At 36.1% G+C, this 16895-nt stretch overlaps 1 protein-coding gene across 14 annotated transcripts in view; it reads right to left on the bottom strand.

Moving 5' to 3' along the window:
- Positions 1 to 16895, bottom strand: part of DOCK3 (dedicator of cytokinesis 3) — a 603425-nt gene that overhangs the window by 456863 nt on the left and 129667 nt on the right. For all 14 annotated transcript variants that reach the window (XM_045050712.1, XM_045050713.1, XM_045050700.1 and 11 more), the window contains exon 3: positions 1596 to 1636. In XM_045050712.1, coding sequence (XP_044906647.1) covers positions 1596 to 1636 — 41 coding nt within the window. The remainder of the gene's footprint in view (positions 1 to 1595; positions 1637 to 16895) is intronic.

Here is a 16895-nt window from a genome sequence, read left to right as displayed (position 1 = left end):
AAGGGTGTCATAGTTCATGTCTCACTCAACAAGGTTTCAAAGCCATACACTGTTCATCAATTGTTGTTTTAATTACAAACATACTAATATGAATGACTATCATCTCCACAATGATCCTCAAACACTAGTATTGGAAACAAGGTGATAGGGTGGCCAAGGTCACAAATATTACCTATAATAAATAAAAAGTATGTAATATCACAAATTACAACTTTCCAATAATTTATGAGATTTCTCATCTATTCAAATTCTAAATTTTTGGTAATTTTAAATCAAGACAAATACATAAAATACAGAAATTATTTTCACAAAAGCATTACTGATGAGTAGTGGTAGAGAAGGGATTTTGGCAATGTCTACATTTTTCACTGCCACAACTTCAAGGGGGGAAATGTTACTGATATTTATTGAGTAGGAGTCATATATGCTGCCAAGTATATTATAATGCACAAGACCACCCCCCACAATGAAGAATTATCTGGCCCAAAATGTGAACAGTGCCAAGGGTAAGATGCCCTGGCTGCAAGGAATTAAAATTTGAAGATACTGTCTTCTTATAATCATTAAAAACTAATAAAAACTAATAAAATGAATGATTGTACTGGAAAAAGTGATGATTAGAACTCTGAACAATTTTCTTTCTTAATAAAAACAGTATATGATCATTTTGATTATTTATCTGTACAAGAAAATAGCAAAATACGTTAAACATTAAGCTACAGAAATATATAAAAGCTTCTAATATTAATGATATGAAAGAGTGAGGAGAAAGCAGTTTTTGCAAATACATTCCTGAAGAACAATGTTCCTAAATGTATTATAACTGCCAATTAAAATATATTTTGTTTGATTAAATTAATATTAACTGGAAACAGAATAAATACATAAAATCTATTCATAAAAAGTCTTGTTTAAATTTATATTTTAACAAGAATATCATCATCAACAAAGACATCTAATTGAACATTATTTGAAAGTTTTTTCTATTTTGTATTTTAGAAATAAACTTATCTAAATAATCCCATGGATCCACAGGACTAGGACTATGAATAAGTCTTTACTTTTTGTCAAATCTCTACAAAAAGTCTCTACTTTTTGAAGGAAAAAAATATTAAGTGTCCTAATGGGCTTTTTCAAAATAAACTTTGCAGCTATGATCATACATGCATTTTCTGTCCTTTAAAAAAAAATAAAACATTTTAAGGCACCTGAGTGGCTCAGTCGGTTAAACATATGACTCTCGATTTCAGCTCAGGTCATGATCTCATGGTTTGTGGGTTCGAGCCCCACATCAGGCTCTGTGCTGATAGTGCAGAGCCTGCTTGGGATTCTCTGTCTCCCTCTCTCCGTCCCTCCCCAGCTTGCATGTGCGCTCTCTCACTCTCTCATAAATAAATAAATAAACAGTAAAAAAGAAAGAGAAACATTTTAATACTGCTGACACACAGCAGCATCTGATATAGTTCTGTAAAGGAAAGGATGAGTGCGCCTACTGTAAAAGATTAAAAGATGTGCGGGTAAGAATTGTTTTTATATCCAACAAACATACTAGTTAGGTTCCTATATTAGAAAAAGTAACAATGAACTTATCATACCTTTACATTTGGCTTCTTTGTTGAAACTCCTCTGTACCAACCTAAAACAAAGCATACAAAGGAAATTAACATCATATTGTTGTCATTTCCTATAAGACACACCATATGAGAATTTTTAGGGAAAAAATTAATGCAAAACTTGCCAAGATAGGTACAAGTATGGTGGATTTATTAGGAGTAGTTTACTCTAAAAGGAAAAGTCTTACAATAAACACATTTCCAATTTTCTTCAAAAGGCAAAACTTTCAACTGAATAAAACACAAAAAATTTTAAAATACCTCAAAGGACCTGTACTTAAACTCTATGAACATTTCTTGGTTTTCTAGATGCTGATGTTGACGTCTGTGCTTCATTTATTCCCTCTCAGCATTCATACACAGCAATAATAATGAAAGTTTCCATTACACAATAAAAACAATTTTCAGAGAAAGGAAATATTACCAAATTTTCTCAATTCTAATCTATTATTTTAGAGTTTTGTTATAGTTTTTCTTCTTGGGTTTAAAAAGGAAAATCTCCATTATTTAAAAGCAGATGTTTTCTGAAGATTTTTGCTTCTAAGCCTGCATAGAGTTTCTTTGATTTCCTTGGGGAAATATCCTCTCAATTTAGATCCTAATAAAGTCTCTTTTTAGTAATATATATTCATTTCCTACTTATATTTATTAGTTATCTTTGCCTTCAGAATAACAGTATTTGATATCTATAATCTCAAAAAATCAACGTCCTTTCCTCTTTGCTATCCCAAATATTGTACTCTTATAAAATATTTTCTAGTAAATGGAAACTGAATGATTATACAGGGACAGAGGAAAAAGCAGATCATATAATTGGATGTCCTTTAAAAATAACAATTGAAAGACATCAAAAGCACTTATGAAAACTTTTTTTAGAGAACTGAGCATATTGATAAATCTCACATACAAATAAAACTTTTTGAGAATGATTTCTCCATAGGCTTTGAGCTATCATTGCAGAAAATGTTCAAGTCTTTTCTTCTTGTATATACCAATGCCATTGCCCTTTTGAACTGTACAAGAAGTGATGAATTTTCTCTTGTACTGTATAAAACCAATGACTTGAAAAGCAATAGTAAAACTCAGCTTTGCATCAAAAAAAAGGTGGGGGGGAATCTCCAATGAGTGGTATCTAAAGGAGGAAGATGAAGGAAAGGAAATTATTGATAACAGCTAATAATAATTGAGAGTTTATTGTTCTTAATTCCATGTACTGTAATTGAGAGATTGTTCCATGTATTAACCTTTAAATCTCACAACAAAGCTATGAGGAAAGTAATCAACTTTCCTGAAATCTTAACAATAAAAGAAGAAATATCCTTGTTTATGTTTAGTTCAACAGCTGAGATAATAAATTTGGGAAACTCAATTTATACCTTGAGAGTTTCAATATCTTTATTAATACTTGTTATAATATCTTAAGAAACAGAACAGAGAATGGTATCAGCAAGAATGGCAGAGTAAGGATCTCCAAAAAGCCTCTCCTCAATAAAAGCAGTTAGAATCCTGGCAAAAACTTTCTAATTCGAATTGTATAGAACTCTGGAAGTAAACATTTAGTTTTGTTGACTGTTACCTTCGCTGTTCAGAAGGTTTTTCTTGCTTTTATTTCCCTTGCCTCTGGAGAAATATCTAGTAAGAAGTTGCTGCAGCTGAGGTCAAAGAGGTTGCTACCTGTTTTCTCCTCTAGGATTTTGATGGTTTCCCGTCTCACATTTAGGTCTTTCATCCATTTTGAATTTATTTTTGTGTATGGTGTAAGAAAGGGGTCCAGTTTCATTCTTCTGCATGTCACTTTCCAGTTTTTCCAACACCATTTGCTGAAGAGACTATCTTCATCCCCCACCATTGGATACTCTTTCCTGCTTTGTCAAAGATTAGTTGGCCATTCGTTTGTATGTCCATTTCTGGGTTCTCTATTCTATTCCATTGATTTATATGTATGTGTTTGTACCAATACCATACTGTCTTGATGACTACAGCTTTGAAATACAGTTTAAAGTCCAGAATTGTGATACCTCCAGCTTTGGTTTTCTTTTTCAACGTTACATTGGCTATCCAGGGTCTTTTCTGGTTCCATACAAACTTTAGGACTGTTTGTTCTAGCTCTATGAAGAATGCTGGTGTTATCCTGGATAGGGACTGCATTAAATGTATAGATTGCTTTGGGTAGTACAGACATTTTAAAAATGTTTATTCTTCCAAACCATGAGCACGGAATGTTATTCCGTTTCTTTGTGTCATCTTCAATTTCTTTCATAGGCTTTCAATAGTTTTCAGCATACAGATCTTTTACCTCTTTGGTTAGGTTCATTCCTAGGTATCTTACGGTTTTTAGTGCAAATGTAAATGTGATCAATTCCTTGATTTCTCTTTCTGCTGCTTCATTATTAGTGTATAGAATTGCAACTGATTTCTGTACATTGATTTTATATCCTGTGACTTTGTTGAATTCACATATCTAACAGTTTACTTGAAATAATCCAAACAGTATTTATTCAAGAAACTTGAATCTTGGTAAGAACAAAGACTTTTTAAAATTCCCCTATCCCATATCCTCCCTGCAGCCTTGTGTTAGGCTTGAAAACCAAAACCCCTACTGAGGGTTGATGGGGGGTGGGAGTTGGGGAGGGTGGGTGATGGGTATTGAGGAGGGCACCTTTTGGGATGAGCACTGGGTGTTGTATGGAAACCAATTTGACAACAAATTTCATATACTGAAAAAAAAAAAGAAAACCAAAACCCCACATTAGTGATGGAAATCAGAAAACTAACAGCCCTGAAAAGGACAAAACGGAAATCAAGAAGACCAAAATACATTAAGAGGTTTACCATGTTTATGAATTGTAAAACTCAGTTTTGTTAAGGTGCCAATTAACCCTAAATTGGTCTGTAGATTCAATGCAATGCCAATCAAAATCCCAGCAAAAATTTTTATAGCTATTATTTCTAAAATTTAGGCAACTGACCACTAGCATAGCCAAAATAATTTTGAAAAGGTATAAAAAATGTGAATGACTCATGCTGCCTAATTTCAAGACTTAAGATAAACCTACCTTAATAAATATAGTATGGTACTGGCTAAAGAATAGATACACAGATCAATGAAATACACTGGAAAACCCAGAAACAAATGCACACATAAATGAACAATTGATTTCCAACAAAGGTGCAAAAGTACTTCAATGGAGAAATAAGTTTTTTTAAACAAATGGTGGTGAAATAATTGGACATAAGTGTACCAAAGGAGGGGCGCCTGGCTGGCGCAGTCGGTTAAGCATCCGACTTCAGCCAGGTCACGATCTCACGGTCCGTGAGTTCGAGCCCCTCGTCAGGCTCTGGGCTGATGGCTCAGAGCCTGGAACCTGTTTCCGATTCTGTGTCTCCCTCTCTCTCTGCCCCTCCCCCGTTCATGCTCTGTCTCTCTCTGTCCCAAAAATAAATAAACGTTGAAAAAAAATTAAATAAAAAAAAAGTATACCAAAGGAAAAAAAAAACAATAAAACAAAAAAAATCTGCTACCCATACCTTGTACTATAAACAAAATTACCTCAAAATGTATCATATAGTTAGATGTAAAAGTGTAAAACTGGTACAACAGGACAACATTTTTGTGACCTTGTGTTAGACAAAGATTTCTTAAGCATACTCTATAAAAGAATTAATAATGTAATCCTCATAAAAGTTTTAAGCTGGCACGCCTGGGTGGCGCAGTCGGTTAAGCGTCCGACTTCAGCCAGGTCACGATCTCGCGGTCCGTGAGTTCGAGCCCCGCGTCGGGCTCTGGGCTGATGGCTCGGAGCCTGGAGCCTGTTTCCGATTCTGTGTCTCCCTCTCTCTCTGCCCCTCCCCCGTTCATGCTCTGTCCCTCTATGTCCCAGAAAATAAATAAAACACGTTGAAAAAAAAAAAAAGTTTTAAGCTTTTGCTCTTCTAAGAGTTAAAAAGACTCTTAAAAAACAGTTAAAATCTTCATGATATAAACTTGAAAATTATTTTTGGATATTACACCAAAAGCACAGGCAACAAAGTAAAAATAGATAAACCGGACTACATCAAAACTTAAAACTTCTGTGCATGATAAGACAACCTACTGCCAGTAAACATCTCAGCAAATTGTTTTTGGATATTGACAAACTGATTCCAAAGTTTATATGAAAAGGTAACAGACCTGGAATAGGTAACATGTAACATAATCTAACGTAAGGAGAGTTAAAAAGATGGAAGCTGACACTACCTGACTTCAAAATTATTATAAAGCTACAGTAATCAAGACAGTTCAGTATTAGAGAAAGAACAAACAGATCAACAGAACAGAGAGCATAAAAGTACACCCACATAAATATAATCAACTGATCTTTGACAAAGGAACAAAGGTGATACAATGGAGAAAAGGTAGCCTTTTCAACAAAGAGTGCTGGGACAACTGGATATCATCATAAAAAAATAAATTTAGAGATAGACCTTACACCCTTCGCAAAAATTAAATCAAAACAGATCAAAGATCTAAATGTAAAATACAATCCTTAAAACTCCAGAGGGGCACCCTAGGGGGCTCAGTATTTGAGTGTCCAACTCTTGATTTTGGCTCAGGTCATGATCTCATGGTTGTGGAATGGAGTCCCATGTCAGGCTCTGTGCTGAATGTGGAGCCTGCTTGAGATTCTCACGTGTGCTCCCTCTCTCTCTCTCTCAAAATAAAATTTAAAACTCTAGAGTTTTCTGGATAACATAAGAGAAAATCTAAATTACCTGTGTATGCCAACGACCTTTTGGATTCTACACCCAATGCATGATCCATGAAAGAAAGAATCAAGCTAGACTTCATTAAAATGAAACTATTGCTCTACAAAAAACACTCTCAAGGGAATTTGAAGACAAGCCACAGGCCAGGAGAAAATATTTATAAAAGACATATCAGATATAAATCTGTTACTAAAATATTCAAAAAATTCTTAAAACTTAACAAAAAACACTCAATTACAAAATGGGCAGAAGTGCCTGGGTAGCTCAGTCAGTTAAGCCTCTGGCTCTTGATTTTGGCTTAGGTCATGATCTCATGGTTTGTGAGATCGAGTCCCACGTCAGGCTCTGTGCTGACAGCGTGGAGCCTGCTTGGGATTCATTCTCTCTCTCTCTCTCTCTCTCTCTCTCTCTCTCTCTCTCTCTCTCTCTCTCAAAATTAATAAATAATTTGTTTTTAAATGTTCAAAAGATGGTGCGGGGAGAACTGGACAGCAACATGCAGAAGAATGAAACTAGACCACTTTCTTACACAAACTCAAAATGGATGAAGGACCTGAGTGTGAGACAGGAAACCATCAAAACCCTAGAGGGGAAAGCAGGAAAAAAACCTCTCTGACCTCAGCCACAGCAATTTCTTATTTGACACATCTCCAAAGGCAAGGGAATTAAAAGCAAAAATGAACTACTGGGACCTCATCCAGATAAAAAGCTTCTGCACTGCAAAGGAAACAATCAACGAAACTAAAAGGCAACCAATGGAATGGGAAAAGATATTTGCAAATGACATATCAGACAAAGGGCTAGTATCCAAACTCTATAAAGAACTCACCAAACTCCACACCCAAAAAACAAATAATCCAGTGAAGAAATGGGCAGAAGACATGAGTAGACATTTTTCCAAAGAAGACATCCAGATGGCCAACAGGCATATGAAAAGATGCTCAATGTCACTCCTCATCAAGGAAATACAAATCAAAACCACACTCAGATATCACTTCACGCCAGTCAGAGTGGCTAAAATGAGCAAATCAGGAGACTATAGATGCTGGCAAGGATGTGGAGAAACAGGAACCCTCTTGCACTGCTGGTGGGAATGCAAACTGGTGCAGCTGCTCTGGAAAACAGCATGGAGGTTCCTCAAAAAATTAAAAATAGACCTACCCTATGACCCAGCAATAGCACTGCTAGGAATTTACCCAAGGGATACAGGAGTACTGATGCATAGGGCCACTTGTACCCCAATGTTTATAGTAGCACTTTCAACAACAGCCAAATTATGGAAAGAGCCTAAATGCCCATCAACTGATGAATGGATAAAGAAGCTATGGTTTATATATACAATGGAGTACTATGTGGCAATGACAAAGAATGAAATATGGCCTTTTGTAGCAACGTGGATGGAACTGGAGAGTGTTATGCTAAGTGAAATAAGTCATACAGAAAAAGACAGATACCATATGTTTTCACTCTTACATGGATCCTGAGAAACTTAACAGAAGACCAGGGGGGAGGGGAGAGGGAAAGAAAGTTACAGAGAGGGAAGGAGCCAAACCATAAGAGACTCTTTAAAACTGAGAATAAACTGAGGGTTGATAGGGGGTGGGAGGGAGGGGAAAGTGGGTGATGGGCACTGAGGAGGGCACCTGTTGGTATGAGCACTAGGTATTGTATGGAAACCAATTTGCCAAAGAATTTCATATTAAAAAAAAAATGTTCAAAAGACCTGAACAGACACGTCACCAAAGAAGATCTACAGATATCAAAAAAGCATATGAAAAGATGTTCAACATTATATGTGATTTGAGAATTATAAATTAAAATGAGATACCACTACACATACATATTATTAATGGCCAAAATCCAAAACACTGACACCACCACATGCTGATAAGGATGTGGAGCAATAGGAACTCTCATTCATTGCCGGTAGGAATCCAAAATGGTAAAGCCATTTTGTAAGGCAGTGTGGCAGTTTCTTAACAAAACTAAATACACTCTTACCATATGATTCATCAGTCTGACTCCAAGGTATTTACTCAAATGAGTTGAACATTTATGTCCACAAAAAAAAACCTGCACCAAATGTTTATAGCAGCTTTATTCATAATTGCCAAAATGTGGAAGCAACCAAGTTATCATTCAGTAGGTGAATGGATAAATAAACTGTGGTACATCCAGACACTGGTATATTATTCAGCAATAAAAAGAAATGTGCTATCAAACCACAAAAAGAAATGGAAGAACTTTAAATGCATACTACTAAATGAGAAAAGGAAATGTGAAAAATTCACATACTATATGAGTCCAACTACATGACATCCTGTAAAAAGCAAAACCATGGAGAGACAGTAAAAAGATCGTGGTTGTCAAGGGTTGGAGGGAAGGATAGATAAATAGGTGGAGAGAATTTTTAGGCCAGTGAAACTATTCTGTGTGATACTATAAGGGTGGGTACATGTAATTTTATACATTTATCCAAACCAACAGAATGAACACTAAGAGTGAACCCTGATGTAAACTATGTATTTGGGGTAATAATGATATGTTGATGCAGGCTCACTGACTGTAACAAATGTACACCACTCTGGTGTGGATGCTGATAGTGTGAGAGGCTGTGCGTGTGTAAGAGCAGAAGGTATATGGGAATTCTCAGTACTTCTTCTCAGTTTTGTTGGTAGCCTAAAACTACACTAAAAAATAAAGTATTTTTTAATGCACTTACTATATGACCCACCAATCCCACCAATATGAAAAAAAAAAAGTCCTTACTAAAATCTATATACAATGTTTAAAACAACCTTATTCATAATCTTCAAAAATAAAGCAATTAAAATATCTATCAACTGCTATGTGGATAAATAAAATGTGGCTTGAATCTATACAATGAAATACTACTCAGAAAAAGCAAGCCACAGATCAACATGAATGAATTTTGAATGCATTATGCTAAGTGAAAAAAAAAAAACAGGCACAACAGGCTATGTAATATATGATTCCAGTTATATAACATTCTAGAAAACACAAAACTAGAGGACCAGAAAATACATCAGGGCTGCCAGGGCTGGGAGGAAGGGCATTGGAAGGGAGGTTGCCTACAGGGAGCCTGATATTACATATGGGGGTGACAAAAATATTCTGTATCTTAACTGTGGTGATGGTTATAGGGTTATACATTTATCAAAATTCATAGATAAGTACTCCAAAAGGGTGACATTTGTTGCACATAAGTTATACCACAATAACCTGACTAAAATAAATATATATACATACATACACACACACACTCACACACACCAGGATAACATTTCACATCTACCACATTGGTTAACTCTTTATTTTAAATTCTAACAAAAGCAGATATTGGCAAGAGCATGTAGAGAAATCAGATCCTGCTAGCGGGGGTGATAATAAATGGTCCTCGCTTTCAAAAACAATGCAGTATTTGTTATATGCATACTGTATGACACTGATATTCTACTTCTGTATATTATCCCTTAAACACTACCACTGAAATGGGGATATTAGTGCATTTTAGAGAAATTTCTAGAAATTGGCAAGGGGGATCTGAGTTGCCAGAGAAGACATTAAAAATATTTATGCTTTCCAAATTCAAAGATTCTTAGAAGAAAATACAGATGAAAATCTTCATGACCTTGTGTTAAACACTGGTTTCATGCACAAGCAACAGAAAAAAAAATAAATAAATGAATTCAGCTACATCAAAATTAAAAGTTTTATTCCCCAAAGGACATCAAAAAAATACAATCCACAGAATGGGCAAAAATATTTGTATATCATATACCTAATAAAAGACCAGTATCCAGAATATACAAAGAACTCTTGCAACTAAATAAAAAGATAGGGGCGCCTGCATGACTCAGTTGGTTAAGTGTCCGACTCTTGATTTCGGCTTAGGCCATGATCTCACAGTTCATGAATTCGGATCCCACATCAGGCTCTACACTGTCACCTGGAGCCTCCTTTGGATTCTCTCTCCCTCTCTCTCTCTCTCTGCCCCTCCCCTGCTCACTCTCTATTTCTCTCTCTCTCAAGATAAACACTTTTTTAAAAATGAAAAGATAAATCATTTTTTTCAACAGGCAAAAGGATTTAAATAAACATTTCTCCAAAGAAGACACACAAATGACTAATAAAAAAATCAAAAGTTCAACATCATTAGTTATTAAAGAAATACAAATCAAAACCATAGTGAGATACCATTTCTCTCCCAATAAACTGGCTACAATAACAAACACAGACAATAACAAGTATTGACAAAGATATGGAGATATTGGAACATTCAAACATTACTGATAGGTTGTAAAATGGTGCAGACACTTTAGAAAACAGTTTGCCAGGGGCATCAGGTGGCTCAGTCAGTTAAGTGTCTGACTTTAGCTCAGGTCATGATCTCATAGTTCATGGGTTCAAGCCCCATGTTGGTTGCTGTGCTGACAGCTCAGAGCCTGGAGCCTGCTTCAGATTCTGTGTCTCTTTCTCTCTCTGCCCCTCCCCTGCTCATGCTGTCTCTTAAAAATAAATGTAAAGGGGCGCCTGGGTGGCACAGTCGGTTAAGCATCCGACTTCAGCCAGGTCACGATCTCGGGGTCCGGGAGTTCGAGCCCCGCGTCAGGCTCTGGGCTGATGGCTCAGAGCCTGGAGCCTGTTTCCGATTCTGTGTCTCCCTCTCTCTCTGCCCCTCCCCCGTTCATGCTCTGTCTCTCTCTGTCCCAAAAATAAATAAACGTTGAAAAAAAAAATTTTTTAATAAAATAAAATAAAATAAAAAATAAATGTTAAAAAAAAGTTTTTTTAAAGAAAACAGTTTGGGGATAAGCACTGGGTGTTGTATGGAAACCAATTTGACAATAAATTTCGTATTTAAAAAAATCAAAATAAGAACTACCATACAATGTAGCAATTCCTTTGGTAGATTAATAAATAGGAATATTATTATTAGTTAAAAAATAATAAAGAAAGAAATAAAACAGTTTGTTAGTTCCTCACAATATTTAAGACAGAACTACCATACGATCTGACAATTCCACTCTTAAGTATATACTCAAATAAATTTTAAATGGGTATTCAAACAACTATCTGCACACAAGTGTTCACAGCAGCAGTATTCATAACAGCCAAAAGGTAAAAATAACCCAAATGTCTGTCAACTGATGAATGGATAAATAAAATATGGCATACGCATACAACGCATTACTACTTAACCATAAAAAGCAATCAAGTTCTGATACATGCTTCAACATAGATGAACCATGAACACACAAATTGAATAATTACATTTATATGAAATGTCCAGAATAGGCTAATCCACAAAGTAGATTAGTGGTTGCCAAGGGGTGGGGGAGTATCTGCTAATGGAAATGGGGTTTCTTTCTCGAGTGATAAAACTATTCTAAAATTAGTCAGTGGTGATAGCTGCACAATTCTGTACCATGAAAACAGTGAACTGTAAACTTTTTTAAATTTTATTTTAGACGCAAAGAGATCACAAGTGGGGGAGAGAGCTGGAAGGGGAGAGGAGAGAGAGGGAGGGAGGGAGGGAGGGAGAGAGAGAGAGAGAGAGAGAGAGAGAGAGAGAGAGAGAGAATGAATCTTAAGCAGGCTCCATGCCCAGCATGGAGCCCAACTCAGGGCTCAATCCCACAACCCTGGCTCATGGCCTGAGCCAAAATCCACAGTCAGATGCTCAACCAACTAAGCCACCAGGTGCCCTGTGAACTGTACATTTTTAAAGGGTGAATTTTATGGTATGTGAATTCTATCTCAATAAACCTATTATAAAGGGATAAAAAGGCAGGCTAGTACTAGGCCTGAAAAGGTTGAGAATTATATCCTTAGAGAATTTTCTATACATATGCACTAGGAGACTTTTACAGGAATGCTCTGTTGCCTTTAATATATTACACACAGTATCAAAGTACTGGTCATCCTTCCATACTTTCTCATATTTCACAAATTCTTTAGGCTACCTTGTTAAATCTTATGACAGGTCATTTTTTATCTGACTGCAATGCCATTCATGTTAACATCTCCCTTGTACTACTCAAAGAAAAACTATTAAGGAGTTACAGAATCCAAATGCTTCAATATAATTACACAGATGTTTTGGTGCACATGACTATATGTCACTTTTTTTAAGGTTTTTATAAAATGACAATGAGAGAATTATTAGGATAAAGCACCACCTCAAGACTTCAAGTAAACACTTGATCAGGTAACATGTTTACAAAGGTCAATGATTTCTCATCCAGTAAATCCTCAAAATATTGCTTATCAAAAGCGGTTTCCTTATTAATTAAATATATATATTATACTGCAATACAAACTCTTGCTTCTCATTGGGAGGTGGGGAGGAAAGAAGAGAGGAAGACTTAGACCAGTTTTGCTGAATACTAAGCAACTTCAAAAATACATTATCACCTCCATGGGATGCTACCATTGTGAGGGTCATGAGAACTGTGCTCAACGAATTTCAGGCATCACCTTTTCTTAAAACCAAAACACTGGGGCGCCTGGGTGGCGCAGTCGGTTAAGTGTCCGACTTCAGCCAGGTCACGATCTCGCGGTCCGTGAGTTCGAGCCCCGCGTCAGGCTCTGGGCTGATGGCTCAGAGCCTGGAGCCTGTTTCCGATTCTGTGTCCCCCTCTCTCTCTGCCCCTCCCCCGTTCATGTTCTGTCTCTCTCTGTCTCAAAAATAAACGTTAAAAAAAAAATTAAAAAAAAAAAACACTGCTACAAAGTTTGGTAAATGTGCCCATTCTATACAAGATTTAGAACTGAAGAGAGTGAAGAAAGCATAAGAAGAAAGAAAAGAGAGAAGAAAGAGAACTCAATCGTTTTGTCTTTTACATATAGAACAAAAAAGTTCATAACTTCTCAGATAAAGAATCAAAAAGAAAACAACTCAAATATTTCTAAAACCATTAAGGATCAACAGGAAAGAGATGTTTTTAATTAGCTAACACGATAAAGCATATTTTAAATGTCTGTTTTTCTACTACAAGAACCCTGGACAATCTAGCTATAATCCTTCCTTTCGTTTTCCTCATTTATCTTTGACTACCAAGATTTCACAATGCTCAGACACAAAGTAAAACCCCCTTGGTCATATTGCCTGAGTCCTCATCAATCTCACTGTCATCATATGCATTTAAGTGAAGAGTATATCAGAGTCTTTCCCATCTTAAGTCAATGTCTGATGGCTTGATCACTATTAGGAACTTAAGATTCAGACATATTTTTATATTCTAACACTTTCAGGTTTAAATTTTTATGGAATATTGAATGAAGAAAGGAAGGCATTATTACAACATTCAATATTATAATTTACTACAAAGACTGCTGCTTTCAGAGAATCAATTATCATGTATATCTTTGACTTAAGTCATAATATCATGATTGAATTTAAAGAAATGCTAAACAAGTATTGCCTTCAGAAACCCCAGATCTTCCTTTCCTCAGTAACTGGTTGCAACTCTCTAATTTCTAAGGTAGAGACATGTTATTCGCAGGACTATTGTAAGAAACACAGAATTCTTCACTTTACCCAAATGTCTGGTGATGAAACTTTACAATGCAAGAACTACTAGGAAAAGTTTGAGTACTGTCTTCAAATTCCAAAAGTAAAGTATAACTCTTTGAGCATGTTATTCCTCTGTCAAACTGTCTAATGTCATCCCATCTCAAAGTAAAATCTGAAGTCCTTACTACAGCCTCTGCTGGACTCATTTCCCACCACTCTCTCTGTTCCTTCCCAACCAACCTCTCTACTACAGTCACACCAGTCTCCCTACAATTCCTTCAACTCACTAAGCAAGCTCTCACACTTCAGTCCTTTATACTTTTTGCATGTATGCCTAGACTGCTCTTCTCTCAGAAAACCATAGGATTGCTTCCTCACTTCCACGTATTCTCTGTCCAAATGTTATCTTCTCAGAAAGACCTTCTATGATTATCCTATATAAATACATAGCAGAAGCCTCCCACCCCACCCCAGTGCACATAGTCTATTTCCTTCTTCCTATTTTATCCTTCTTTATTCTTCTCAATGAGAACAGGGACTTCATTTCATTATTTTACAGCTGAGCTCCAAGAGATAGAAGTGTGCTTCACCTCCATTAGGTATTCAAATATTTGGGAAATACAAGAAAGAGTGAATCTGTAATATAAGGGGTGATAATACCTACCTGGCAAGTTTGTTGATAAAATTAGCACTGATACATGTAAAGTGCCTTGCACAATGTCTGACACACTGTAGTAATTCAGTTGTGGGGTGGGGGCAGGGTGTGACAGAGAAATAACATACACTAAAAAATTCTGTTTGCTAAGTACTATCAAGTGGAAACTTCATGGGGGAGACTAGGCTTATGAAATAAAATAACTGCAGCCTGAAGTTTCTTAATGCTACTCATTCTAAGAAACATTAGGGGACCAAAAATACGAACTCCTAAACAGCTCTCGTAAGTCATTTTTGGAAAAGTTGGGATGTAAATTAAAAGAAAAAATACTCTTACCCAATTAACAAAGGTCAAATTAGCGCACAAGCTAACATCTGTATCTTCCCTTCTTACCAACAAAATGTTGATACACTCTTACAGAGAAGATTTACTACTTGCAACAGAAAGTACAATCACTGGACACAAAATCAGAGTAAATGAGTATAAAGAGCCTCCAAACCCATGGAAAGTGAATAACTCTTCCAGCAAAATAAGAATTTTTTTTACCATATAATCTGTCCGTAATTAGTGATCACTGATAGAATCTAAACTATTTGCCTAACAAATATGACTTTAATCACAATTTATTTATTATTAAAAAGCCACCAGTGAGGGGCGCGTTTGTGGCTCAGTTGGTTAAGCATCCAACTTCGGCTCAGGTCCTGATCTCAGGGTTCATGAGTTTGAGCCCTGCATCGGGCTCTGCACTGCCAGTGTGGAGTCTGCCTAGGATTCTCTGTCTCCCCCTGTCTCTCTTTGCCCCTCCCCCCAAATAAACTTTGTTTTAAAAAGCCACCAGTGAATCTCTCATGCTTGTAACTCTGTTTCAACTTGCACTCATAATTCACATTCATACAAAGTACTATCTAGAGCTTTCCATCTAATGGCCGTCCTGTTTGTGACTTAAACCAAGACTTCTATCAAAATCCACCAGATGAAGATAGTACTTTAGGAATATGAGAGCTAAAATAAACCAAAACGTCTCTTTTGATTTAATATCCTAAAACATAGACTGGCCTAAGAGAAAAGGCTTATTTTCTTTGTCTATAGAGTTTATTATATAGTTTTCATATATAATTTATTACTAGGTGTATGTGTAGTTTTCCATGAAAAGCCAAACTAGGTTTCCTTAAGCTAGATTTACAAAAAGTCTTTATATCTCAATAGCCAAATTATGGAAAGAGCTTAAATGTCCATCAACTGATGAATGGATAAAGAAGATGTGGTTTATATATTCAATGAAATACTACTTGGCAATGAGAAAGAATGAAATCATGCCATTTGCAGCAACATGGATGGAACTGGAGGGTATTATGCTAAGTGAAATAAGTCAGTCAGAGAAAGACAGATATCATATGCTTTCACTCATATGTGGATCTTGAGAAACTTAACAGAAGACCATGGGGGAAGGGAAGGGGAAAAAATAGTTACAGAGAGGGAGAGAGATAAATCACAAGAGACTCTTAATACAGAGAACAAACTGAGGGTGGACAAGGGGGTGAGGCAGGGCACTTGTTGGGATGAGCACTGGGTGTTGTATATAAGCCAATCTGACAATAAATTATATTTTAAAAAGTCTTTATATCAACATCATCAACACAAGAAATAAGAGTCACTACTGAGAAAAGTTCTCTGCTGGAAAGAGGCAGGAAAAGAACTAACAACAAGTAAACAAAATAAAATGCAGGCTATAATCCCACTTAAAAAAAAATCAATGCAAATCATAATCTCATATTTTAAAAAAACTTACTTATAAAGGTCCACAAGATGGAAAATGACAAACAATAGAAAAGTAAAGTGGAAAAATAACACTAAAACGAAAGACTCTAGGATATTAAGTGGACACTGAAAAATCAGATTTGATTTTAGTAACCTGATGAAAGCTTGTAGTGACACTGTGGCACAAATATCTAAAAAAATTATTTGTTTATGGAGTTCACATTCCTCCAAACTTGGCCTCATCTGATATAGAAACAGTCCCAACCTGTAAACTTCTTTCACCCAGATATCATAATCCTAGTATAGATCACTGAAAAAGTGACATATATGCATTTCATCAACTTAAACATCACTGACTATATTTACTAAAAATGGAAAATCATGTAAAATAAATTATAAAATTATATACTAGTGAAATTAGAAAATTTAGTAATGTATAACTAAACTTTTACATTAAAAATACCATACCAGGGACGCCTGGGTGGCGCAGTCGGTTAAGCGTCCGACTTCAGCCAGGTCACGATCTCGCGGTCTGCGAGTTCGAGCCCCGCGTCAGGCTCTGGGCTGATGGCTCAGAGCCTGG

This window comes from Felis catus, chromosome A2, assembly GCF_018350175.1.
Source record: "Felis catus isolate Fca126 chromosome A2, F.catus_Fca126_mat1.0, whole genome shotgun sequence".
Classification (NCBI taxonomy): domain Eukaryota; kingdom Metazoa; phylum Chordata; class Mammalia; order Carnivora; family Felidae; genus Felis; species Felis catus.
This window is presented reverse-complemented; position numbering and strand designations above follow the sequence as displayed.